Source organism: Eublepharis macularius, chromosome 11 (genome assembly GCF_028583425.1).
Source record: "Eublepharis macularius isolate TG4126 chromosome 11, MPM_Emac_v1.0, whole genome shotgun sequence".
Lineage (NCBI taxonomy): Eukaryota > Metazoa > Chordata > Lepidosauria > Squamata > Eublepharidae > Eublepharis > Eublepharis macularius.
The window spans coordinates 10,086,298-10,112,578 of NC_072800.1; the positions used below are offsets into that span (position 1 = coordinate 10,086,298).

Here is a 26,281-nt window from a genome sequence, read left to right on the forward strand (position 1 = left end):
CCACGTTTTTTGCGGCATGTTGCGCAGCGTTTCGGGTGCAGGTGAGCCATGTGGGACCGGCCCTTGTTGGGTTGTGACATTTCTACTGGAGAGATTCAGGGGTGTCTCCAGAGAGAGTTCCTGACAGTAGATACTTATAGGTTCCCTTGAGAGCTCCTGGTCGTAATTTCAAGCAGGGATTCTGGTCTTTAATTGCTCAGTGTAAAACAACAGACAAAAGCCTCGCTTCTCAGCCGTTTGGCTAAGATCAAGTGTATTTGATGGACAGAAGCTTAGACTGCAGACCCTCCTTTCCTTTAGTTGACTTCATGTCACGGAGAAATAACACGTAGCCACTGCCAAGTTTTGTATTCTATGTCAAATCAAACTGTTCCTCAGTATCTTCTGCCAGCCCCCCCCCCCCGCCACAGGGGTGCGTGATGCAGCAGAACAGGGAATTGGTGAAAATTGCTGCCCTTTCCTCGAAAAGCCTGCGTGCCTTTGAGCTTTTGGAAGAGCATGGGCGGGATTGTGGCTGCTCGGGTTTTGATTATTCCTTTCTGCACTTGCAAAACTCTTACAAAAACCATCACAAGTTAATTATCTTTATTTTATCAGCAGATCGTCAGAACAAGAATCACCAACGTGAGTTTTCTAGTATTACCATAAACTCTTCAAAAGGTTGTACTTTTGAGATCAGCTTGTAACTTCAAATTGAGAATAAGCAGAATAGATGGTTATTTTGTCTACAGAGTTTTTTTATGATAATTTTTTTTAAAGATCTAGAAAAAATTCTGTAAGTGCGGGTAATTATTGCACATGGGCTTGCAGCAACAATTTAAATGTTCCTTTCAGAACAGATATTTCTTTCCAGTGCTTTAAATGATGATACCTTAAAACAAAATCAGAGCAAGCACCATTGCGTAAGTGTGACTTGTTTTTGAGCAGACCTGCTTAAGGTTGCTCCCAGTACCACTTTCCCTTGATGTTGGATTAATTTTTGCTGCCTTAGAGAATGACGTTGTGATTCAATATTACCACTTCTCATCCTTTTGGCTAAAAGTGAGTGCAGTATGTTATCAGGTATTACAAGTAAAATGTGAAAGCTTAACATGCAAAAATTACTTCAACGCAGGAAAGACAACTTTAGTTGCTAAAAAATTCAGTATTTAGTAACAATTTATTTATCTACAACATGAACTCTAATTTTTTTTTACAATTTCACAATTTTTTCCCTACGTGTGTGTGAATATATACCTGCTAACTGAGAATTCATTTCCTGCATCATGAGTTGTAGCTTATGAAAGTTCATGATTCAATAAATCTGTTCATCTTTAAGGTGCCAAAATATGACTTTTTGATTTAAAGCTAACGAAGATCTGAGTTGTTCTTTCACTCTTACTCGTAAAAGAATTTAGCATAAAGTTCAGGGCATACAGTTTATACTGAGCCTGGCTATTAATACTGCACTTTTTAACTTCTGTAATCCAGAAACATTATGGAAGATAATTCAACACAGACCTCTTTACCCCGGACTCTCAATGGAACTGGGAACTTTTCAGGCTCTTGTCATTTGGAAGGAACAGATAAGCAATCTTCAGAAACAAATGAAAATGTTACGAAAGGAATTTCAGTGGAGGAGTCCAATCAGTACTACTGTGATAAGGTATGATGGATGAGATGAAATAGGGCCGTTTCCAGATGGCTTACCTGCCTCCGGAACGTCGTGCCATGTTGCGGGGAAAACGTGAAATATCACATGTTCTCGCGTGAGTCGTGGAAAACTCGCGCGAGAAAACGCGATATTTCGCGTTTTCCCCACAACATGGCGCGACGTTCCGGAGGCAGGTAAGCCGTCTGGAAACGGCCTAGGTGAATATCTCATATTGTGCATGTACTGGTGATTGTTGGATTCAGCTGCTCTCCTGCGAAAGTTGGTAGTGTATCTTCATGGTTCTTTGCCTCTTCATGTAGTTCAGGCATTGGTTCAGACTTGGTCATTTGGCCGTTCCTGACAACACATTTGCTTAATTCATGTTGTGTCTTTTCAGTGACATTTCCCATATATTAAGGTTGAATAAATCAGTTTTGATTGCCATTTGTCAACATCCTTTGCATCAAGTAAAGACAGACATACTCTGCTTAGAGAGAAGAGAGAATATGATTTGTCATTATACATTTAAAAATACGTGTTTTAGTGCAACAGAAGATCATTTTGAAGGTCATTTATCACCATTGTCATATTCTGTATGTTGTACAGAAATGATGTGCTGGTGCATTTCTGTGAAAGGGCAATAAAAATTGTCCATTGATTCTGAATCAAATGACACTCCCCTTCCCCCCCCCCACAAAGAAGGCATGTTTACACATATAATACAATTATTGTTGCAAGAGTAAAGAACAAAGGGGGGGACACACACATTCTAGCTTGAATCCCACAGAATTTCTGTGGGTGGGTGAGGGCAACTTGGGTAGTGTGTCAGTACAGAAAGCCCAGAATTTGTAGGCTCAGATAATGTAGTCAATTTTGGCATTGTCTTTTGGGATATTCACTGTGCTGTTCAAGCCTATGCATGTTGTACTTTATGCACATGTTTTGTGTACAATCGTTATGGAGATATGTGTATATCTGGTAGAAAAAGCACAGGCCCGGAGTAGTATGGGAAGGTGGACTCTTATAGCCTTACCACATGCAGGGATGATAATATTCAATGCAGCCCATAAATACAGTGTTTAGTAAATCAAATCCTGTTTTTCATCTCTTCCAGAATGACATTATTGATGGAGACTTGCTTTTGATACGCATCTTGCCAGATGAAGATGGGAAATTTGGATTTAATTTGAAGGTAAAAGGCACTGGTTTTCAACTGTAGCTGGAAAAAAATGTCTTGAGTGCTTCTGTATTATAATTCTCCTGACAGTTAGTAAAATGTCAGTATATAGCATGTTCCTGCATTGTCAAAATGGTAGGATGCCGCAGTTGTTCACAGTTAGTGTGGTCAAGTGTTAATCTCTGTGTAGGGGAAAGGCGATTCATTTCAAATCCATGTACTGTCAAAAAGTTCACTGAGTATCCTAATCCAATCACTGTGAGTCTCTCTACACAACGCATCTTACACGGGGATACTCAAGTGATGTACTTTCTGTATGGTCTTACATTCAAGTGTACTCTGTCTCCCTAGCAGTGCATGTGTGTCCACAATGGGAGAACAAGTGTAAGATCTTTCACTTGAGCATCCCTTTGTAAGATGTCTTGTGTAAAGAGACTGTATCTTTACTGACAAGCTTCACTAGTTTTACCTTTCTCTTAAAATCCTTCCAGATTTGACTTGCACTTCATTTTAGGTGGAAGTCTGCATAAGGTTGAACTTCGATACTGATTTCTCTTTCATCCAAAGATTTTGCGCTATTTGTCATCTTACAGTTTTAGCCCAATTATTACTCACTCACCCTTGCCTCTTGGTAGGCTCTTTTATGCATCAAATTGGGGGGCGGGGAGCTATTCAGGGGTTGTTGTTTTCTAATAAAAGTACTTCAGAGTTTTCATTCTGACTTTAATTGTTTAACCCTTAGCTTTAAGGAAATACAAACAAAATCACTGATCTAAAAATAAGCCTTGTAACTATCTAGAGATAACTGCAGCTGCTGCCTCTTGGTATAGCACCAGCTGGCAAAATATGGTAGGCACATGAGGTCCTGGTGTGTTTTGCTTTTTCTCCAGTCATGGCTCTATTTTTAGAAATAAGTTTTGTGACACTCCCTTCATTGAGTAAAATAGTTTATACATTTGTATAACGTAAGATGTGGTGAGCAGAAATTAGTTAATGCAATCAAATGTTAAATACAAAGTGCTTCTAAATTTTGGCACATTGTAGAGAGTTCCAGGGATGTTTATATTCAGCCCACAAGTAGCCTGGCAGGTGGGGCCTCAAGGTTACCTCATGTGAACACTGTGAACTTGCATCAGATTGTGCCCAGTATCCTTTTGTAGTTCTGTATTGCAGAAGGTTTTTGGTTAAGATGTGTTTCAAAAAATTGTATCTACCTATACTGATAGAAATTATAGGAATTAACCAAGACCAACATACTTAGCTGGTTATGCTGCCTTTGAGTGGTCTGTGTCCAGCTTCTTAGAAGGACAGTGGGCATTGGTTGAGTGTCTGATATGCTTCTAAGAATCCTTGAGTTCCCTGGAACATAGCCTGGAACAGATTAACTGTGTCAGTCCTTGGCAGGTAGAATTCCCAAGTTCTCCACAGCAAACACGCAGGTGTATTGGTTGAAGTAACTTTATTAGAGATCCATCAAGTTCAAGGTGCTCAGACAACTGAATTGGCAGAAGTGACATAAATGGGGTTGGTGATGTTAGTAACAGGGAAAGTTCCCGCCATCAGGATAAGGACCGTTAAAGTTTTGTTCGCGAGAGAGCCGGGGGGGTGGGGCGTGAAAGGGAGAAGCTAGGTTTAGGCTAGACAGAACAAAGAATGAAATCATCTCAGTTCCCAAGAAGGATACATTTCGAGCTGGCTGCAGCCAGCCTTCAAGGACACTTGCTGGAGGCAGCAGGGAAAGAGAAAGTAAGTACTTGTGAGATAACCTACTGCCTTAACATCAATAAGAAACTTCTCATGCCCTCAGAGGACCAGTACTTAACACAGAATACATTCATGGCAGATATACAGAAAGGCATATATGACAAACTGTGAATCATATGCCACCTGTCTGTTCAAATTTACTATTTTTTTCTTGCTCAATGTTTTAGGGTGGCATTGATCAGAAGATGCCTCTCGTTGTGTCCAGAATAATTCCAGGGTCCCCTGTAAGTATTGCTTTTTGCCTGCCCTTTTGTTTTTGCATTGCTAGCCTAATTGAGGGAAACAGGCTCGGAGTATGCGTTTTCTCCACTGAAATGCATAAATTCAGAATCTGGGTCTCTGTCAGTGCTCAGGTGAGCATGTCGTCAGCTGTCTTCTCCATCTGAATTTAATAATATGTTACTATGATGTAAAAGAAACCCCAACCCATTAGACAGTATAGATAGCACTGTTGTTTTTCAATAATTATTTTATGTAGGAAATTCATGCCCTACCTTTCTATTACAAAAAATATTCAAGGCATCATTGGATACCAGTTTCTTAAAAATGTCAAAATATGTGCAACAAAATCCACAATCTAAAACAGTCTAAAGTAGCAGCTAGCAGAAATCTAAAACACAAATGAAATAGAACTTAACATCAGTAAAAAATAACTTTTTAAAGCTGGTGCCACTCCCAATTTTTAGTCTAATACAATAACAACTATTTGGTGCTGGACGGTAACAAGGCAACTAGGAATAAAAATTTTAAAAGAACCGGTAGTGCAGTTGAAAACAACAGCAGATTGCCAAGTAAAGGCAAGCATTAAAAGTCTCTAAATTAAAAAACAAAAGGGTTCACAAGCCTTTGGAAGGGTTGGAGTGGGTGGGCCTGCTGAGTAGAGATGGACACAATAAAAAAAAAATACCGATTAAGCCGTTCGTGGATCCGGGCCGCTGCCGAACCCAGGCCACCGATTCTAACCGATCAAGTCCCATTTCCAATCCGGCAATATAGGAATGGTGGTTGGTGGCAGCGGCCGCCAGGCCCAGCGGGCAGGGGGAGGCAGCGATGACCCGCCTCCCTTCAGGGAGGGAGGGGACATTCACACACACACACACACTTAGAGTAGGGGGGGAGTTTTTAACCCTGCAACAAGCCGCCTCCCCTCAGGGAGGGGGCATTCCCAGGGCCGGATCTACAGTTGCCAGCTCCCAGGGCATCCGTAGACAGGCTGTTGCGCGCGTGCTCCTGGCTCACCCCCCACGCCACCCACGCAGCAAGCTGGTTGTCCCGGTGCGCTGCGGAGCTGGCGGCAGCGCGAGTGGCTCGGCGGCTGCCCGCGCCATTCACCTGCCCCGCAAGACAAGGGGCGGCCAGCTTGCCCGCGCGTCCCTTGTCCTGTGGAAAGGCGAACGGCGCAGGTGGCCTCCCAGTCTCCCACGCTGCCTTTTGCCTTTCCCCAGGATAAGGGGTGGCTGGCTTGAAATCATAATTCAGATTGTGCCCATGTCTATTGCTGAGTTTCCTGGCCCGGAAGTTCAACAGCATGGGGGCAGAAGCTAAAAGGGCCCTCTCTCTCGCTCCCCCCCCCCCCCGTGTCACTTCCGCTAATGCATAATGCAGAGACTGGCACCAGAAGTTGAGCTCACAGCACATGCAGTCCTGTTTGGGTGGAAGCAGGCCTGGCTCTATTCCCTTTGAAGGGCAAAACCAGCACACTGAATTGGGAAACAAATTGGTTGTCCGGGAGGGTTTCTCCTTCAAGCCGCTTCCCACCCCGAAGATCTCTGGCATTGATTGTGTGGGCCTGGTGTGGAATGCCGAGGAGAGTTTGGCTGTCTGCTTGGTGTACCGACCGCCCAGCGCACCAGCAGACGCCTTACCGCGCCTGCTAGAGGTGGTTGCTGGGTGGGCCTTGGAGTACCCCAGGTTGATGGTGCTGGGGGATTTCAATGCCCGTGTAGATGATGCCACCTCGATACAGGCCACGGACCTGGTGTTAGCCATGGCAACACTGGGACTCTCCCAATTTGTATCGGCACCCACACATGAAGCAGGCCACACGCTAGATCTGATCTTCGGGATGGGATTGGATGTGGTTCTGGATAAAGTAGAGTTGGTGCCATGGTCAGACCACGCAGTTGTGAAGGCCCGGCTGGGCGTGCCACCCCCCTCCTGCAAGGACGGTGAGCAAATTTATGCTCGCCCGCGGAGACTTATGGACCCAATTGGGTTCCAGAATGCTCTGCGGGAACCAATGCTCCACGGTGGTTCATTAGATGAGCTAGTGGAGGGCTGGCAAGTCCAGCTCTCTGAGGCCATCGATGAAATCGCCCCCCGTCGTCCTCTTCGCTGCCGGAATCGCCGGGCTCCTTGGTATACAGAGGAGCTGCGGCAACAGAAACGGGAGCTAAGACGACTTGAACGCGTGTGGCGGCGATCTCGTGACGAGGAAGCAAGAACATCTTATAGGCTGTTTATGAAGTCCTATGAGATGGCAGTGAAAGCTGTGAAGAAAGAGTATTATGCAGCTTCCATCGCATCAGCTAGCTCTCGCCCAGCTAAATTATTTAATGTGGTCCGTTCATTGGTCTCCCAATCAGGTGGAGACCATCAAAAGTTGAATTTGGAGATAAGCTGTGAGGCTTTTGCGAGCTTTTTTACTGATAAGATCTTGCTTCTCCGCCGCGACTTACCAGCCACAGTTGATACAGTAAATGAACTAGAGGCCCCTTGGCCGTCTTCGGGACCCATATTAGATCATTTCAGCCCTCTTTTCGGGGAAGAGGTGGACAGGATTCTGCATGTGGTACGGCCTACCACGTGCCCCTTGGACCCGTGCCCGTCATGGCTGGTGAAAGCCAGTGTTGACGGGCTTCGGGATTCCTTGGAGGCGATTATAAACCTGTCCTTGAGCTCTGGGGTTTTTCCCAAGGCGCTGAAGGAAGCTGTGGTACGGCCTCTTCTGAAGAAATCATCATTAGATCCTGCTGACCTGCTCAATTACCGACCAGTTTCCAACCTTTCGTTTTTGGGGAAGGTGATTGAGCGGGCGGCAGAGAAGCAACTGCAGAATTTCCTGAAGGAGACCTCAGCCCTAGACCCCTTCCAGTCTGGTTTCCGCCCGGGACATGGGGTCGAGACATTGTTGGTCGCCCTCACAGACGATCTCCGCAGACATCTGGATCAGGGCGGATCAGCACTGCTGATTTTGCTGGATCTGTCAGCAGCGTTTGATATGGTCGATCATGAGCTTTTGACCCACCGCCTTGCCGATGTGGGGATTCAGGGGACAGCACTGCAGTGGCTGGTCTCCTTTCTCCATGATCGGGGACAGAGGGTGGCGCTCGGGGAGAGGGTGTCATCTCGTAGGCCACTGGTTTGTGGTGTGCCACAGGGAGCGATACTCTCTCCATTATTATTTAATATCTATATGCGCCCCCTCGCCCAGCTGGTGCGGAGTTTCGGGCTTGGGTGTCACCAATACGCGGATGACACCCAGCTTTATCTGTTGTTGGACGGGCAGCCTGGATCGGCCCCTGATGCCCTGGAGCGTGCTTTTGAGGCTGTGGCTGGTTGGTTGAGACAAAGTTGGCTGAAATTGAATCCCACGAAGACGGAGGTCCTGTATGTGGGTCGTGGGGAGATGGCTTTGGGACCTCGGCTTCCTACACTTGATGGGGCAGCACTTACACTGGCCCCGAGGGTTAGGAGCCTAGGGGTGATTCTGGATTCTTCCTTGAAGATGGAGGACCAGATCACTGGAGTTGCCAGGTCTTCCTTTTATTATCTTCGGCAGGCCAGGCAGCTTGCCCCTTATTTGTCTCCCCGTGACATGACTACAGTGGTCCAAGCAATGGTCACCTCTAGGTTGGATTACTGTAACGCGCTCTACGCTGGGCTTCCCATGGGCCTGATCCGGCGGTTACAGCTGGTACAGAATGCAGCAGCACGGGTCATTGCTGGAGCACCGGTGTGGGAGCATATTACACCGGTGCTACGCCAGCTGCATTGGCTGCCAGTGGAGTACCGAATCAGGTTCAAGGTTTTGGTGTTAACCTACAAAGCCCTACGCGGACTGGGACCGACGTATCTGAGGGACCGTCTCTCACCATATGAGCCCCGGAGGACTCTCCGCTCTGGCGGAAAACATCTTTTAAGTGTCCCTGGCCCTAGGGAGGCCCGCCTGGCGTCGACCAGGGCCAGGGCCTTTTCAGTCCTGGCCCCAACCTGGTGGAATGCTCTGTCTTGCGAGACAAGGGCCCGGCAAGATTTGCTTGCATTTCGCCGGGCCTGTAAGACAGAGCTATTCCGCCAGGCATATGGCTAACGCCGGGCAGTGCCCGCCCGCCCCCGTGAAGGGGGGGTTAAACCATCACCCCTATGCAAACACAGAGGCATGTATGAACCACTATGCAGCATGAATTGTTATATTTAATGTTTTTAAATGTTTTTAAATGTATTATTTAATGTTTTTAAATGTTTTTAAACATGTTTGTATTTGTTATCCGCCCTGAGCCTGCGAAAGCGGGGAGGGCGGAATATAAATATAATAAATTAAATTAAATTAAAATTAAATTAAATTAAATTGTCCATGCAAATGAGCCACAATTGGCCCATGGTAGGCTCCGCTTAAAACCATTGTAGCCATCTTTTGGAACAATTGAAGTTTCTGGCCAGTTTTAAAGGTGGCCCGTGTAGCATTTGCTACTGTGATCCAGCATGTAGGTATTATGAACATACTAGGATTGTAGCCAGGCACGTCACGCGCATGAACAGCAGCAGCTAGTAAAATGCAGTGTTGAATTCCTCCCACCAGTTGTTTCTGGAGCAGCAGAGTTGAGTGCAGGAGTGTTTCCAGACCGCCAGGTGTGATCCAACAGAGGGACTGCAATCCCGTTCAGAATAGGCTTCGAATCTAATCCAAGTTTATCCCCTATCTACAGTATATCCATCTGGGCTAGAATAAGTTTGTTTTTCAACGTCTCTTGTTGAAGAGAATGAAAGTTCACCCAGATACAAGATAACAGTGCTGACCAGTGATTAAATTAGGATGTCTTAAATGCTGTCTTTGATTCAGACATCTGATAATACTTCTGACATACTTCTCTTTGGTTTTATGGCAGTCTGATAAATGCATTCCAAAACTGAATGAAGGAGATCAAATAGTATTAATCAATGGCCGGGACATCTCTGAGCATACCCATGACCAAGTGGTGAGGTTTATAAAAGCCAGCCGAGAGTTGCATACCAGAGAGCTTGTGCTTCTGATTAGGCGGAAAGGTAACTATATTATGCTTATTGTAGTAGAGTTGTGGTGGGGTTGCTCCAAGTTTGAAGCACAACTAAAGACTCCCTGCTGTGGGAACACTTTGATCTAACTCTAGTTTGTTGAGCCAAATGCGGGTGCTCAACAAATTGGAGTTTGCTTCTTTCTCATTACATAGGCTCAAAGCAACTTTTTATATAGCTTTATCGTTGAACTCATCTAAGCATTACAGTGTTTGGCAAATATTAAAGATCTGAATTTGCCTCTGTGTCTTCCAGTTGTCAGATCGTGCTCTGATAGCAGGTCAGAGGAAGAAGCTTTTCCAGAGCCCAGTCTTCCTGCCTGTTCAGAATATGGCGAGACCCTTGAGGAGTCAATGGAGCAACTGAAAAAAGGGCTAGAAAGTGGGACTGTCTTAATTCAGTTTGAGGTAAGTGGCTGTTGGAGGCTTGGTTGAAATTTGCTCCTTCTTGACCATATCCAGAGAAAGCTGCCAGAACCATTCCAGAGGGATAGTCGGGTGAGTCCGTGGCCACATGAACAATAATGAATCTTGTTGTCCCTCTCTCGTATTTATTGTAGAATAGAAGTTGGGGGACCAGGGCTCATCTTGACCAATACCAGACTTAGCATCCTTTCCATGGCTGCTCTCGTCTCCCAACTGCTCCTCTGTGTCAGCACTCCAACAACGGAGCTGCCAGTTTTTCAGATGCTGAGGGCTTTATCTAAATACGCTCTTGTTTGACAAGTGGAGTTGTGGACATACCAAAGCAGTAATCTAATTCAAAATTTGTATAATATTGCCATGTTTGTATAATAAGGGAGGGGCTGTGGTTCAGTGGTAGAACCTGTGCTTTGTGGGGTAGAAGGTCCCAAGTTCAGTCCTCAGCAGTATCTTCAGTGGAAAGGATCCGGTAGCAGGCGATGTAAAAGGTATCTCCCGCAGATCCTGGAGAGCAACTGCCAGTCAGAGTAGACTTGATCGACCAAGAGGAGTTAGCCGTGTTAGTCTGTAGTTGCAAAATAGTAAAGAGTCCAGTAGCACCTTTAAGACTAACCAACTTTACTGTAGCATAAGCTTTCGAGAACCACAGTTCTTTTCGTACGATGCATCTGACGAAGAGAGCTGTGTTTCTCAAAATCCTATGCTACAATGAAGTTAGTTAGTCTTAAAGGTGCTACTGGACTCTTTACTATTTTGATAGACCGGTGGTCTAACTCACTGGAAAGCAGTTTCATGAACATAATTCGTGTACAATTTTCTAAGCCTACAGGAATTGTAATTACTAAAATAGCAGCATAAAAGGTTTGCTTTCCCCCCTCATACATTTAAAACAAAGTATTTTTAAAGTTGTTGAAGCATATCTAATAAAGAAGAACTATTCTAAGTTACTGAAATGTATCCTTAATACAGGGAAGGTAGTTTTTTGTTGCATAATTGGAATTGGAACTTGAACAGTGTAATATACATAGAAGGTACACCATAATTACATAATCATTCCTTATTTCCATTAACCATTTTACTAACTGGCATGCCTCACCATACATTTTTGTGAATTTTTAAAAAAATAATTAAGCCTTTCAATGGACTTGTGCCTGGCAAAGATCAACAATGCTTTTTTAAAAGGTGGCTTTGCAGCTGGAAAAAAACAACAGTAACCATTTCTAGGAAGATATATAATTGTTTTCATATAGGTAGCTAGGTTGGTCTGCAGTAGAACAGCAGGACTGGAGTCCATTAGAGACCATAGTTTTCATATAGCCCACATATACCACACAGTCCTGAAGCTGTTTGATTTGTTGAGTGTGTATCTCACCTTAACAGCAGTCAAGGGACTTTTCTGAAGTGATAGTAAACAGACAGAAATCCTGGGTCCAGTTCCCACTCCATAATGCCTGGAAGTACTTGTGCCTCCTTTTGATGTTATGCCTCCTTTTGATGTGCCCCCTTTTGATGTTACGCCTTTCCCTCTCCTTCCATTGGCAGGCAGTAAGGGAAGACAAAGGGGCTGCCAACAAAACTGAGCCCTGGAGTTACCCCCCCCCCAGTTGTGCCAACTCAAATGTAAATGTAATAGGATTGGGATTGTAGAAATTAAAACCAAGTAAAAATTTGGAACAGAGCTGATTTCCCTCCTAGTTTCTCCCCATTCTGAAAGGTATCTCCGCTGCTTTTGTTCCTGTATTTTGCTTCACTTGGTCACGCCCAGTTCCCATTCACTTTGGAGAATTTGAGCACAGAGCTGTGAATGAGCTCTCAGAGGAAAGATGGGGATATTGATGAGCTAGATTGATGTTCACAGGGATGTGGGGCGAGACACCAGTTCAGCCTTTTAATCAGAGAGGCAAGACTTGGACAAGTTCGGGCATTTAATTTAAAACTTGACCCATCCGTTGCCACCCATATCCATGAGCTCTCCTGCTTTTGTCCACTCCCCTCTTCCATGAAGTGAGAAGCAGATGTGTGTCCACTGGCATCCTATTGCAGAGCAGACAGAGAGCAAGCCATAAAGATTCCTCAGTTGCATGTATTAGACAAGACAGAGTGATTGTTCCTATTTCCAAACTGGTCAAATAGCATTTTTAATTTAAATTCTAGTCTATGCTTCTCATAAATGGAATTTAGCATGTGTCCTCACACACCAGTTTCAGTGTATTTTTTTTTCTTTTAACAAACTCTTGGGAAAATAGTTTTTATGCACCCGGTATCTCAGTGCAGATATTAATTTCAATTGCTATTCATTGAGTGAAGTGCCATCTTTGATGTTCTTCACCCCTTCGGTACCCTTTTATTCTGTAATGTTTTTATAACCAAGTGCTTCTTGTGTGGGAACAGCGGCATCAGTAACTGTCACTCACTTGATTTTTATGTGTGCTGCTATAGAATTTTGCAGAGTTACCTGTGAATCATTCTTGAATATATTTCTAGGGAATTAAAGGGATGTGAATTCTAAACCAATATCCCCAAAACACTTAATTCATTTTGAGACTTAGATAAATTTGTGAAGGGCATTGTGTGATGAATTTTAATTTTTAGTCTTTCAAGGCCTGGCAGATTGGGGTCAGAAAGGTGTTTTTCCTCTGTGGTTTTGGAATGTTAATTCCTTTCTCTGAGTCATCTAAGGCAGTTTGAGAAAGAAACTTAGCTCTAGCAAAAATTGCTCTTGCGTAATATTTTATTTCAGAGGCCCAGCGTATCCACTTCATAGTCTCTTTGAGGTCCGGAAGGAATTTCCATTTAGGCCAAATTGACCTGGTACCTGTTTTTTTAAAAAAAAAATATTTTATTGAAACAAAAAGGGGGTACAGGAAAAAAGGGGAGAAAACAGGGACAAGCAAGTCAAATATGTAACTGTGTGCTACAAGGATTATCAAAATACAAAAATCATAACCTTATAAACCTTTAAATAGTGATTAGAGTAATAATTAAATCTGTTTAGTATATATTTTTTCCAATTAAACCACAGAGAGCCAGTTTGGTGTAGTGGTTAAGAGCGCAGGACTCTAATCTGGAGAACCGAGTTTGATTCCCCACTCCTCCACTTGAAGCCAGCTGGGTGACCTTGGATCAGTCACAGCTTCTAGGAGCTCTCTCAGCCCCACCCACCTCACAGGGTGTTTGTTGTGGGGATAATAATATACTTCATAAACCGCTCTGAGTGGATGTTAAGTCATCCTGAAGGGCAGTATATAAATTGAATATTGTTGTTGTTATTACATAGAGAGTTCTTACCTATTTCTGCTCATTATATTAGTAATAGTAAAAGAAAAAAAGATAAAAAACAAAAAAGACAATTATTAACAATTAACAATTATTAATAAGAATACTTATTACTTAACATATCTAGTTGTCTTACCCTCTAAGAGTTTTAAGATAAGTACTATTACAAATTGTAACCTGTTTCTATCTTATAAAATGAAAACAATCCTTACAAAATGAAAATATCCACTGTGACACTGAGAGATCTCTGTCTTTTGGTGCTACACCTCTGAAGATGCCAGTCACAGCTGCGGGTGAAACGTCAGGAACTACAATGCCAAGACCATGGCTATAGAGCCCAGAAAATCCACAACAACCAAAAAAATCCTTATGTCCCCTCTACTTATCATTACCTTTTACTTATACTTTACTTAACAATACTGACTTTTTACCAGTATTTCAATATTATACCAAGTATTCTACCAATTATCTTTATATAACTTATTATCCTACCTTCAAATTTTGAAATATATCAATATACAATCACTTTCAAATGTACAAGACTGCAGTCTCTTATAAAGTTTATCCGTTATAAGCAAAACATTTTCTCCATTTCTCTTCAGATTCTTTAATTGGCCTTCTATTTATGTAATTTGTCAATTTTGCCATCACCGCATATTCTGACATTTTATCCTTCCAAATTTCTCTGGTTGGGCATTCTCCATCTTTCCATTTACTCGCCATTACCACTCTTGCTACTGTCAATAAATACCAAAATTAATACCAAAATTAATACCAAAATAAATACCAAAATACCAAAATATGCAATGCAGTCCTAAGCAGAGTTACTCCAGCTTAAGCCAATAGGCTTAGACTGGAGTAATTCTGTTTAGGATTGCACTAATAGCGTTCTATCAATATTATATGGTATTATTCCCAACAACATAGTCTGGGGTTTCATAGCAAACTTAATTTTCAAAATCTTCTGAATCTCTGCATGTGTATCTTTCTAGAATTTTTTACTTTTTTTACATGTCCACCACTTATAAAAGAAAGAACCATCTATTTCCTGACACTTCCAACATGACCCTACATATTTCTTACCCATTTTTTCAATATCTTTTGGTGTAATGTACCATCAGAAAAACATCTTGTACCAATTTTCTCTTCAGTGCATGGCTTGCTGTAAATTTTATGCCCTTAGTCCATAAGTTTTCCCACTGTTGGAATGTTATTTCTTCTCCAAAATTTTGCATCCATCTTATCATACAAGTTTGAACTTGTTCTGTTTCTGTGTCATATTGAAGTAAAAGCTTGTAAATTTGGCCCAGAATATGATTCTTGTTCCGCATAATTATCTTCTCAAAATCGGTGCCTTTGGAAGAGCTTTTATCACTTCAATTTAAATCCTTTTCCTACACAGAAAGAGTATGGAGCATTTTCTTGTAACTACTCACCTCTCACAAAACACCTTTCTTTGATGGATGCTGTTGTTAATCTGTTAACACAACACAGAATGTGGCTGCGGAATGGTCGGGTTTTCTAACAGGGATATGGTGCTGCTGGTGCCATTATAAAAGGCGCTAGAGGGGCCATGTCCGGAATGCATCGTCCAGTTTTGACAGCCCATATTGGAGAATTAAGTCAAACTGCAGATGATGCAAAGGAAGACTACTAGAATGATGACTGGGATGAGCATTCATGTTTAATTTACCATAAATGGTATTCATAAGGCCATGTGTTATAATGCTATTCTGTAAATGGATCTATTCACAGGGATTTGCCTTGTACTGGGTCAGACTTTTGGTTTCTGAGGTTCAGTTGCCTGTTCTGACTGGCAGTGGCTGTCCAGGGTCTCAGGCAGAGGTCTTTTCCAGATGTTGCTGGAGACTGAGCCTGGGCCCTGCTGCATGCAAAGCTACTCCTCTGCCGCTCAGCTAGGGCCCCGTCTAAGGCATAGCAGAAGTACGTAGTAGACTAATAGCTTTAGGGGTCTATGCATTAATGGCTTGTAGTAGCACGTAAACAATCGTAGATTGAGCTGTGTGAGAGTCAATTAGAGAGGAGAGAGAGCCAGTGTGTGTAGCGGTCAGTGCCGGACTAGACTTGGGAGACCCAGGTTCAAATTCCCATCGTGCCATGGATGCTTTCTGGGTGACTTTGAGAGTCCCACACGCTCAGCCTAATCTTCATCACAGGCTTGTTATAAGGATAAAATGGAGGAATGATATAATCGACTTTGGGTCCCCATTGGGGAGTCAGGTGGGGGTATAAATGAAGTAAATAAATAAAAAGATTGCAATTCAGAAGAATAGAACAGTAGGCATGAAAATAGAAGGCCCACTGTCAGGTTCTGGCAGTGAGATCCCCATCGTACTCCACTGCACACACTCCAGGATAGGAGTTAAAGTAACTTTATTAGAGATCTATCAGTATCAGCATACTCAGACAAGGTCATTGGCAGAAGTGATGTATGGGAGTGTGGAGGGGTCAGTCATAGGGAAAGTTCCAACCTTTGGGATAAGGACGGTTGAGATTCTGGCGCAAAGGGGTCAGGAGGGGGAGGAAGGGCTGGCAAAACAGGAGGGGAGAGGGACTGGAGGAGAGAAGCAAAAATAAAGTCATTTTCAGTTCCTAGGTTTGCCCGGCCTTCAAGGACACTCTTTCGGGCGGCTGTGAAAACGAAAGTAGACGCCACTATAGGCACCTGCAAGATAAGGAACTTCCAGCCAAGCAGACTATCAATAGGCAACTTCGTGTACTCTCAGAGGATCATTACCCAGCACAGAACACAGAAAATATTCATGGCAGATATGTAGACAGACATATATCATAGAATCATAGAGTTGGAAGGGGCCATACAGACCTTCTAGTCTAACCCCCTGCCCAGTGCAGGATCAGCCTAAAGCATCCCTGACAAATATTCATCCAGCCTCTTCTTGAAAACTGTCGGTGAAGGGGAGCTCACCACCTCCCTAGGCAGCTGATTTCACCTTTGAACTACTCTGACCATGAAAAAGTTCTTCCTAATATCCAGCCGGTACCTTTGTGCATGTAGTTTTAGCCCATTGCTTCGCGTCCTACCCTCTGCTGCCAACTGGAACAGCTCCCTGCCCTCCTCCAAATGACAGCCTTTCAAATATTTAAAGAGAGCAATCATGTCCCCCCTCAACCTCCTCTTCTTCAAACTAAACATTCCCAAGGCCCTCAGCCTTTCCTCGTAGGGCTCAGTCTCCAGACCCCTGATCATCCTCGTCGCTCTCCTCTGCACCCTCTCGATTTTGTCCACGTCCTTTTTGAAGTGAGGCCTCCAGAACTGCACACAATACTCCAGGTGTGGCCTGACCAAGGCAGTATAGAGAGGGGCTATGACCTCCTGCGATTTCGATGCTATGGCCCCTTTGATACAACCCAAGATTGAATTAGCCTTTTTTGCCACCGCATCACACTGACTGCTCATATTTAGTTTACAGTCCACTCTTACCCCAAGATCCCTTTTGCATATACTACTGCCCAGAAGTGTATCCCCCATCCAGTATTTGTATATGACACCCACAGTGCCAAAAACCAAACAAACAACTGTGTACAACAAAAATATATATTAAATGCTAATAGTATATAAACTATAAATATGCTAATTATATGGTGCAATATCCACACAATAGCTGTTTACAATATCAATATCAAAACAGTTATCCTCCAGTAACACTCATAAAGTAAAAACATTGTTTCAATCATTCTAATGAGCAAATACAATATAAACAGTTACTGTAATATCCAAGACAGAACAAATATAAACAAATATGCACTCTTATAAATCTTCAAGGTTTTCATAAGAATAATACAAAAGAATGACTCTACCGCCCTCTACTGTTGTACAAGTATAGGGTAGTGTGTTTTTACATCAAAAAAGAGATCCATCAATATAACATGTTACAAATAACAAACTTAATGAGTGTCCCGGTCAGACCTGATTCTGGTTGTCTTTATCAGAAGTCATAAACTTCAGATTTCAACCAAGTCATCCCAAAAGTTACATTCACAACAGTTTCAACCACAACAAATCACCCAAAAGTCATAGCAAAGTCATCTCAAACGAACCCTTCCCTTAGCAATTTTTACCATGCCTCATGCAGCTCAGAAATCACATCTTCCCATGGACTGCAGGTCTCCACGCTGTATGTAGTTCTATGGTGTAGTTGTACCATATAATTAGAATATTTATATACTATTAGCATTTAAAATATATTTTGGCTGTACATGGTGCAGTTTGGTTATAATGATAGGTATGACATTTTAAGTAGTTTTGTGCTGAGTTCTGTTGCCAGGAGAGCAAAGAAAAGTTTGACCCAGAGAGGTGGATGAGTTCTGGTTGCCATGGGAGTGAGAGGACACAAAGGGAGAGAGTTCCGAGGCCATTGAGACCGTTGACTGGACGGGAACATTCTGCTTGAAGGCCAAGGGGAGAGAAGGCTTCATTCTGGCAGGAAGTGAAGGGAGCCCCACAGCTGCCAGGAGACCCTGGGGAGGAGGCCTTTTCCTAGGTCCAGTGGTTGCATGGTCACTCAAGAGCAGGCTGTGGCTACATAACATGCATTTTCTGTTGTGGCCCCCACCTTGTGGAGCAGCCTGCCTGAAGAGCTCAGGAGAGCTCCCACACTCCTGGCCTTCAGCAAACTCTACAAAACACAATTCTAAAGGTGCTGGCAAACAAACGGGTGGGAATGCTTACTATTTGGATGACTTGGTGTTTCCACTATTGAATGGCATTCATAATAAGAGTCATTTGTTCCTTAGACGGTGAAATAATATTCCATGTTGCATTGATTATGTTGAGAATGGGCACAGATAGCTCCAGCCTTGGAGAGAACTGTATAAAACGCCTTTTTCTCTTCTAGCTGTGCCATTCTGTGTGCCAGCTTTGGAAGTCTGAAATCTAATGTAGTTTTTTTTTAAGTGCCCTTTTCTGTGTTGCCAGCATTAGGCACATATATTTGCAGATGCGAGCCCACCAGGTTCATTACAACGTAGGCTCATTTCATATGTTGTGGGCATGTTTGGGTGAATGGCCTTGACTGTTTAGACAAGAGTGGGCTTGGCTGCCTGAAGTGAGACTACTTGACAAGGATAGGATATTTTATAACAAATTTTAGTGGTTCAAATGCACCTTTTGTAAGGAGGGATCTGCAGGGGGAATCAGGCAGGCATGGAGTTAACGAAACTCCCACCATTGCCAGTTCTCTTTCCCTGAGCTCTGCCCCCTTCCCTGTTTTGGGAGGGCCTGTGGTTCTGAGGAAGAGCATCTGCTTAGCATGCAGGAGGTGCCAGGTTCAATCTCCAGCATCTCTAGTTGAAAGGACCAGACAGCAGTTGATGTGAAAGACCTCTTGCCCGAGATCTTGGAGAGTTGCTGCTAGGTAGACTATACTGCCCCTGGTGGACCGAGGGTCAGGTTCAGTGGATCCGTCTGCCATCCTGTTGGTGAGGGGGACCTTGAGGTGAAATGAGGCAACCGCAGAGCAGGCACTGAGACCAGTGGAAACTAAAAGGAAACAGCCAATGAGGGAATAAATAGAAAAAGAGTCAGTGTAATGGTTAAGGGTGTTGGACTAGGATGGAGGAGATTTCACAGTTCAAAGTGAATCTCAGTCCAGTGGCCCTTGGACCTGTCATTCTCCGTCCGCTTCATCTACGTCACAGAATTCTTGTGAGGTTAAAATGAGGAGTGCAATGTACATCGCTCTGAGCTTTTTGGCCAAAGAACATGATAAAAACGTAAGAGGGATGTAGAGGGATGATATATAAACCTGAAATGTTTGCAATTTCACCTGTTGCTTCTCTGTTGGGCACTGACCTAAAGTGTTGGCATGATTCTGAATTAGATTCGGGAACTACTTCCCTTTTTACTGACCTGTTGTTTCTAAACTATTTCTCATTAAAATATCTTTCAGCAACTTTATAGGAAGAAGCCAGGATTAGCTGTTACATATGCAAAGCTACCTCAAAACATGGACAAAAATCGGTACAAGGATGTTTTACCTTGTAAGTATTACATATTACTGTGGAATATCATTTTATTTTCCATGGAGTGCTTTATATTTTACAAAACTACTATCCTGATACTGGTTTTGTATTATCTTGTTGGCTAATACATTTAGATATTGTTAATTTACTTCATTTTTCAAAATAAGTGTGTAATATTTTCCCATATAAGTTGTTTGTATTTTATTTCTGCTTGTTAATGAGATTTTTAAAATATTTGTTACTGTGGGTTTCAATGCAGGCCTCTGAGGTGAGAAGGAGGGGGCTGAATAGGTGAATGCAGTAAGCTATAATTGCCTAGTAGCTGTACCCTGGGGGGCAGAGAGGACTGCAGTTTAGAGTGCTAAGGGAAAATGTTCAGGCAGTCCTCTTTGGAAGACTGTATCTGTGTGGGTGTGAAGAGAAAGTTATTCTGCGAGTGAAGTTCTGAGAGAAAAAGTCTGTTGGGTATATTTTTAGCCTAAGTGGCAACTGTGGGGAAAATTAGTCTTTGTAACCGGGTCTGCGTATAAACATTTAAAGATCTATACTGGAGATGGGCATGAACCAGGAAAATGCCGAACCACACAGTTCGTGGCATTTCATGAACCACGAACCACCACAAACTTGCCCCGGTTCGCGAACCGGTTTGTTTGGTTCATGAAAACATCACTTCTGGGGCAGCAGAAGGTCTGCAGAATGGGGTGTGCATTTCCAGTTTCCTCCTTTCAAACACCCACTACTTTTCAGCTGATGGGAGGGGGATCCTCCATTAGCTAAAAAAAGCTGCAGGCGTTTGAAAGCAACAACACTTTTCTTGCGCGGCAAGTGTTGCTGTTTTCCAATGCCCGCTGCTCTCCTTTTCCCTGGGATCTGAATCAAGGTAAGGCTCATAAGCCTGCTTCTCTGTTGGCTTCCTTCCTCCTGGGTATGCAAGCACTCTTTTTTTTTTCTTCAAAGCCAGGAATGATTCCTAATGTTGCTGCTTATTCCCTGCTGGCTTTAAAAGCCAGGAAAGGGTTAAATAGCAGCTTTCCCCTTCCTTCTTTGGGGTATGCACACACTTCTTTTTTTCCAAAGGCAAGAATAGGTTGTAACATTGTAACATTACTGCACATTCCTCCTGGATTTAAAAGCCAGGAAATTATTAAATTGCTGCTCCCCCCCCCTACAGGCATGTTTCTGGCATTTTGCACAGCCCTTTGAAAACAAAGTGGCAGGGAAGCTGCCGGAAGGGGATGAAGCAGCAGCATTTTAATCTTTTCCTGGATTAGCTTTAAAAAAATAAATGAGAGTGGAATAAGCACAAAAAGTACATGGTTTCCCCCAGAACTCTGCCACCAGTTGCCTAGGCAGTGGACAGCCCAATCAGCAAATACAGGGGGGGAAGGGTCCCAACATTGCAACATTACTACACCTGCTCAGTTTTTTTTTTTTAAAGTGTGACATGAATTGCAAAGCTGTGAAAGCCTGAAACTGCACCGAGGCTTCACTCAATAAAAGTGTTGTTGCTTTTAAACATCGGCAGCTTTTTTTCAGCTGATTGGGGATCCCCCTCCCATCAGTTGAAAAGTGGACGGGTGTATACCTCTACTGCAGAAAGCCCATCCTTGGTTGCCTAGAAAAATGATAGATTGGTGCCAGGCTGTCTGCAGTGATGAACTGAAAAACAAACCAATGAACCAATCACAATTAGTCAGAAATGGGCTCTGACGAACCGCCATTTCGTGAACCACGAGCTGGCCCAGTTTATGACGAAATTTGGTTCGTATTTCGCTTCGTGCCCATCTCTAATTGAAACCTATTTTGAAACTGCTACACTGAAACTAGCACACTTACTCTAAAACTGTTACACGTATCAATATATTAATAAACTCCATTTCTGAATAAGTAAAATGGCTGTTTCGTCTAGCATAAAGGAGCCCTTTATTACCTCACAGAAACCCCCATGTGCTATCCATTGTGTCATACTATTGTCTAAAACATCCTATACAATAAATCAAACGGAGGGAGAACTAAGGCAAGAGCCTTTGGCAGGGAAAACCTTTTAGGGACTTTGAGGAAATCTGGGAGGCAGCAATGTACAGGTCACATAAAGGGGGCAAAATGCCACAATAAATCTTTGGTGCATAATTTGGAGAGCTCATGCCTCTTTGATTTAGGCCTTTGCAATCCAATAGGATTTTTAAATAATTCTTCAAAAAGTGTGAAATTATACAACTTTACTGCTATTTGCTTCTTTTCTCTTTTTTCCTTCTACCAGATGATATCACCCGAGTAATATTAAAAGGAAATGAAGATTATATAAATGCAAATTATGTGAATGTAAGTAATTCAGGCATCTTTTAACATGATAAAGCATGTATTTAAAGCAGACAAATTTTTGTAGTAAAATCAGGAGGGTCAAGGCAAGAAATCCTCCTTTGTGCTAATACGGATAATGTTTGTAAACTGAAATTATTTGGAATGTGTTGACTTTACTTCTGAAGTTTAAGCATGAGTTTGACACTGCTTAAAGTTTAAAAGTTTACTTAAACTTTAAAGCTTTAAAGTTTATATAAAAGGTAGAATGAAGAATGATTATTTTTCTTAATGTACAAATTGTATTAAAGACATATTTTCTGAATTCACAAATCTCTGTGGTAAAAAAACAACAACAACCCTACGCATTCGAAAAAGCTACTCCAGTTTGGGCATGCCCCGTGTATTTTTACACCCACCCACACCCCTTTCTCTGAACAGCAGACCATTGTCGTATATCAAAGAACTTTTCCACGGGGCATGTTGTCCTGCTGTGTGAGAAGCAATAGCCAAAAGACAACCTGTGCTGGCTAACTGAACTAATTGTATACATCTTTCAAACCCAGGTTTTGAATTTTCTTAGTGTTCTTCTTTGTAAAATATTCTGATTAGAATTTGTTAATTCATTTAGCCAGCATTTAGGAAGAAAGATTTATTCCAGGCTAAAACATACTATAGTGCATTTTAACACTCTTAAGAATGCATTCCCTTCAATATATTTTGAGAAAATAAGGCATGTTGTTCTAATTGAACTATAGGATTAAATAATCTGCTGAAATAAAATGTTGAGTTATTTTGAAGTATTTGTGGAAAATGTGTTTGACAGTCAGTCATCAGTATATTTTGTTTCTGAAGTATGGCATTCTAGATATTTCTGAAATGATTGCTAATCAAGTAGTTTCTGGAGAAAGCTGATCTTTAATTTTACTTGAGTCTTACCAGGACAGAATCTAGTGGTAAAATTCTGGTCCCTGTGTGGATAATGAAAGTAGAGCAACGGGTCAGGCTCAAAGGTCATGAATGCTGCATATCTGGAGGAATTCCAGGTACACAAGAAAATAGTGTGGCTTGTAGAGAGGATGGGGTTGTGTGACAGAGATGGTGAAGTGCCCGTGTGGGACAGCAGCTGAAGGGAGTGGAAATGCAAAATGGGAGGAAGAAATGAGAAAGGAAATGTGGCAGACAACCTGGGCAAACACTCAGCAGGTGCGTTCCTGGCGGGGTGCAATGATATCTCTTCCACAAGTGACATCATTGCACTGCTGACGAGCATGCTCCCGTGCTTCACAGAGGCCAATTTTGGCCCCAGTTGAGCTGAATCGGCCTTGCACGAAGCACAGGAGCATACTCACTGCCGGCACAATGACATCATTTCCTGGAAGTAACATCTGTCATATCAGTGCCAGGAGCATGCACACGCACACACAAAATGAGACCTTAAGGTAAGTGCTGGGGTTCCCCCTGCTTGGAGGATATAGGTAGTGGTACCTGGCAACCCTGTTTCCCACGCACAATGCATTTCTTTATGTGGATTGGCCTTTGCCGTGCCTTTTCTTTTCATGCCATTGCAAAACATTTTGGGTCACTTGGGTAGTAATGCTACCATACTTGCATAATTGTTGCAGTGCAGGACTATTCACATGGTAAATTGCTGCGCGTAACAATTCACCAAAGAAAGTGGCGTTCTGCATCAGTGCAATTCCAGGCAGTTTCCATAGCACTTACTCTTCCTGTGAAGTGAGCTTACAACTTACATTTAGACTAATGCAGAAATTGAATTAAAATGGAGCTGCCAGTGTCATACACATGAATTCCTTTAATTTTGATGTAGTGTTTTGGTTTGATATTTGAGGGCTACTTGAAATTGTCTGTAATCTAATTATTGCTCCACTTGCATTTATGAAACACTTCTCAAAGCATTGTCTATTAAGGACCAATGTTACATAGATTGTTTTTTCTCCCTGACAGATGGAAATTCCCCTTGATGGCCTTGTGAACAAATACATTGCCACACAAGGTCCTCTTCCACACACCTGTGCACATTTCTGGCAGGCAGTTTGGGATCATAGGTTATCGCTGATTATCATGTTAACAACCCTCACAGAACGAGGACGGGTAGGTGGAGTTCTCTCGCTTTCTGCCTATAATGGGGGAGGGGGGAGTAAATTGGGAGTATGTGCTTGAGGCAAGAGACTTTTATATAATGAAAGATGGGGTTTGCTTTTCTGTCCAGCACTTTTGGGAGTTAGTTCCCATCTCTATTCTGTAACGTAACTCTAAGAAAGAAATTGTGACTTGTGGAATTTCTCAGCCTTGCACTGAAAGTACTAAATTGCATCTCCTGCACTCTGTGTGTCTATTATGACTTTATAGGGCTTTCTCGCGGTATTAAAGGTTCAAGGAACATCAGTGCTGGTGCTTGTTTATACCACGTGATGAGGAGAAATAGAAATAGCAATGGCGTGGTCTTCAGAAAATGGGAGACTGCACATACACGTCAGTCGATTTGTACAATGCAACCACGTCTTGCAGGAGGGCCCTGAGAATACGTTTCTGAGGGCAGTCTGGAGGGAGATAAAGCCCCCCCCCCCCCCCGCCGCCAGTGTCATTTAATGTAATCAGGAAAGCTTCTTATTTTTACTTTGGCTGGATGGGTGTCAGAGCTGGAGGCTGTACCACCTGCATTCTGGAGAGGCTTTTGCCTCCGCAAGACTTGTGGAGTAACGGACACAAGCATTAACCCGTGAGTTTCCTACATGCTAGAAGGTCTTTGCCTCTGCAGATGCAGCATTTAGCAGGTGGTCTCTGCTGATGGTTCTTGTACAGTAAGGACTTGTGGCCTTTGGGGACGCCTGCCTGTTGCGAGGGCTGCTGTGCTACATCCTGAAAGAAAGTAAATGCTGCCTTGCTGCCCTCAGGGAGAATTTGCTTACCATAAATTCCTATTCTTACGGAAAGCACAAGACCTCCCTCTCACCTCTTCTTCTTAGATTGGGATTGATTTGTCTTTGTGAATGGCAGGCTCATGTGGCCAGTGAGGGTTTCAGGGATATTGATTGATTGAATGATTGATTGATTGATTGATTGATTGATTGATTTCCTTTCCACATACATACTTTACCCCAGTGGGGACTCAAAGCAGCTTACAGTGTTCTCCCCTCCTCCATTTTCTCCCCAGTTCTCTCTCTTTCTCTGAGTTGTTACTGGACGGTTCCATTGCTGAACACTTTTTGTTTTCCTTAGTTTTATGTGGGTTTAGGGTTCCTGCTTTTTCCAGGCCCAGCTGGGAAATCAGGGAGCTCTTTCGCAAGGAATCAGTCTTTTTATTGCTATGTTTTCTGACTAAACGGTCGTGGGTATCCCAAAGGGTAATGAATCCCCTCCTGCCTCCCTCAACAGGAGCTAACAGATCACTGTTGTGAGCTTCATTGCCTGCACAAACAAAACGCTGCTGTAACCCTTTAAGGTGTTTCCCTGCTCTAGGCTCTCTTAGTTACTAGTGGCTGTTCAAACCTAACTATATCCCTTAAAGCCTGGGAAAGGATGCAAAGATGCAAGTTGCTAGAGTTCATTTTATAAGAGAATTCGCTCATTCTTGTTATGGAGGCGACCATTTTAGGGCCAAGCCCCCTATTCTACTTATATGATTTCCTTCCCCTCCAGTACACATGGTGATATGTCAGTTTACTGTAAGTGGTGGCAAACAGTTGCAAAAAGTCCCTGTTAGATCCTGTAGGTAGCCCAAGGGTCTGGTTGCACTAAACCCATGTGTGATGGGGGAAACTCCAACTCAAGTTTAATGTTTGACCTCACTCACCTTCAAAATTGTTTGGGGAAATGGAAAAGGACTCCCATGCATATGTGTGGAGGCAGGAGTGGCTTCAACTGTCCCTCAAATTGGGTTAGGGTTTCCCCCAAACACACATGAGTTAAGCCCGCGTGTAACCAGACCCTTAGGCAAACCATAGCCCAGGCATGATTTTGCCCTGAAGTGCTTCCTTGTGAGGAACAAGGACTCAGACAAGTCTAGGCCCACTCTCAGTCAAAGTAGCAGGTCCACAGAATTTCATACTTGGTTCTGCAAAATTGGGATTGAGAATGACCAGATTAGCTATCGTGATCATATAGGATGAATTTAATAAAGGGATACACATGTTCTTGGCATGTACACTTTATATTATTAATATTAAATAATAAATAAGAACATGACCAATATATTGCCATGTAGAATGGAAAATGAGAATATTGTGTCATTTTCCCTCTGTTAGACCAAATGCCATCATTATTGGCCTGATCCTCCAGATATCATGGAGTATGGCAACTTCCGTGTGAAGTGTCGGTCTGAAGATTGCACCATTGCCTACGTGTTTAGAGAAATGGTTATTACAAAGATCGAAGTAAGTGACTAAGGCTTGGCTAATTTTTTTCTTGTTA

At 43.0% G+C, this 26,281-nt stretch overlaps 1 protein-coding gene across 7 annotated transcripts in view; it reads left to right on the forward strand.

The window, feature by feature from the left end:
- PTPN3 (protein tyrosine phosphatase non-receptor type 3) overlaps positions 1-26,281 on the forward strand; it is a 178,779-nt gene that overhangs the window by 131,541 nt on the left and 20,957 nt on the right. For 6 of the 7 annotated variants that reach the window (XR_008597804.1, XM_054990820.1, XM_054990822.1 and 3 more), the window contains 10 exons: positions 598-624; positions 1,471-1,645; positions 2,748-2,825; positions 4,742-4,798; positions 9,683-9,839; positions 10,104-10,255; positions 19,477-19,567; positions 21,810-21,871; positions 23,816-23,962; positions 26,116-26,244. Coding sequence is in view for 6 of the 7 variants with exons in the window: in XM_054990820.1 (XP_054846795.1) it covers positions 598-624; positions 1,471-1,645; positions 2,748-2,825; positions 4,742-4,798; positions 9,683-9,839; positions 10,104-10,255; positions 19,477-19,567; positions 21,810-21,871; positions 23,816-23,962; positions 26,116-26,244 (1,075 nt within the window). In the remaining variant the exon portion in view is untranslated. The remainder of the gene's footprint in view (positions 1-597; positions 625-1,470; positions 1,646-2,747; positions 2,826-4,741; positions 4,799-9,682; positions 9,840-10,103; positions 10,256-19,476; positions 19,568-21,809; positions 21,872-23,815; positions 23,963-26,115; positions 26,245-26,281) is intronic. The other variant, XM_054990821.1, reaches the window with a different exon arrangement.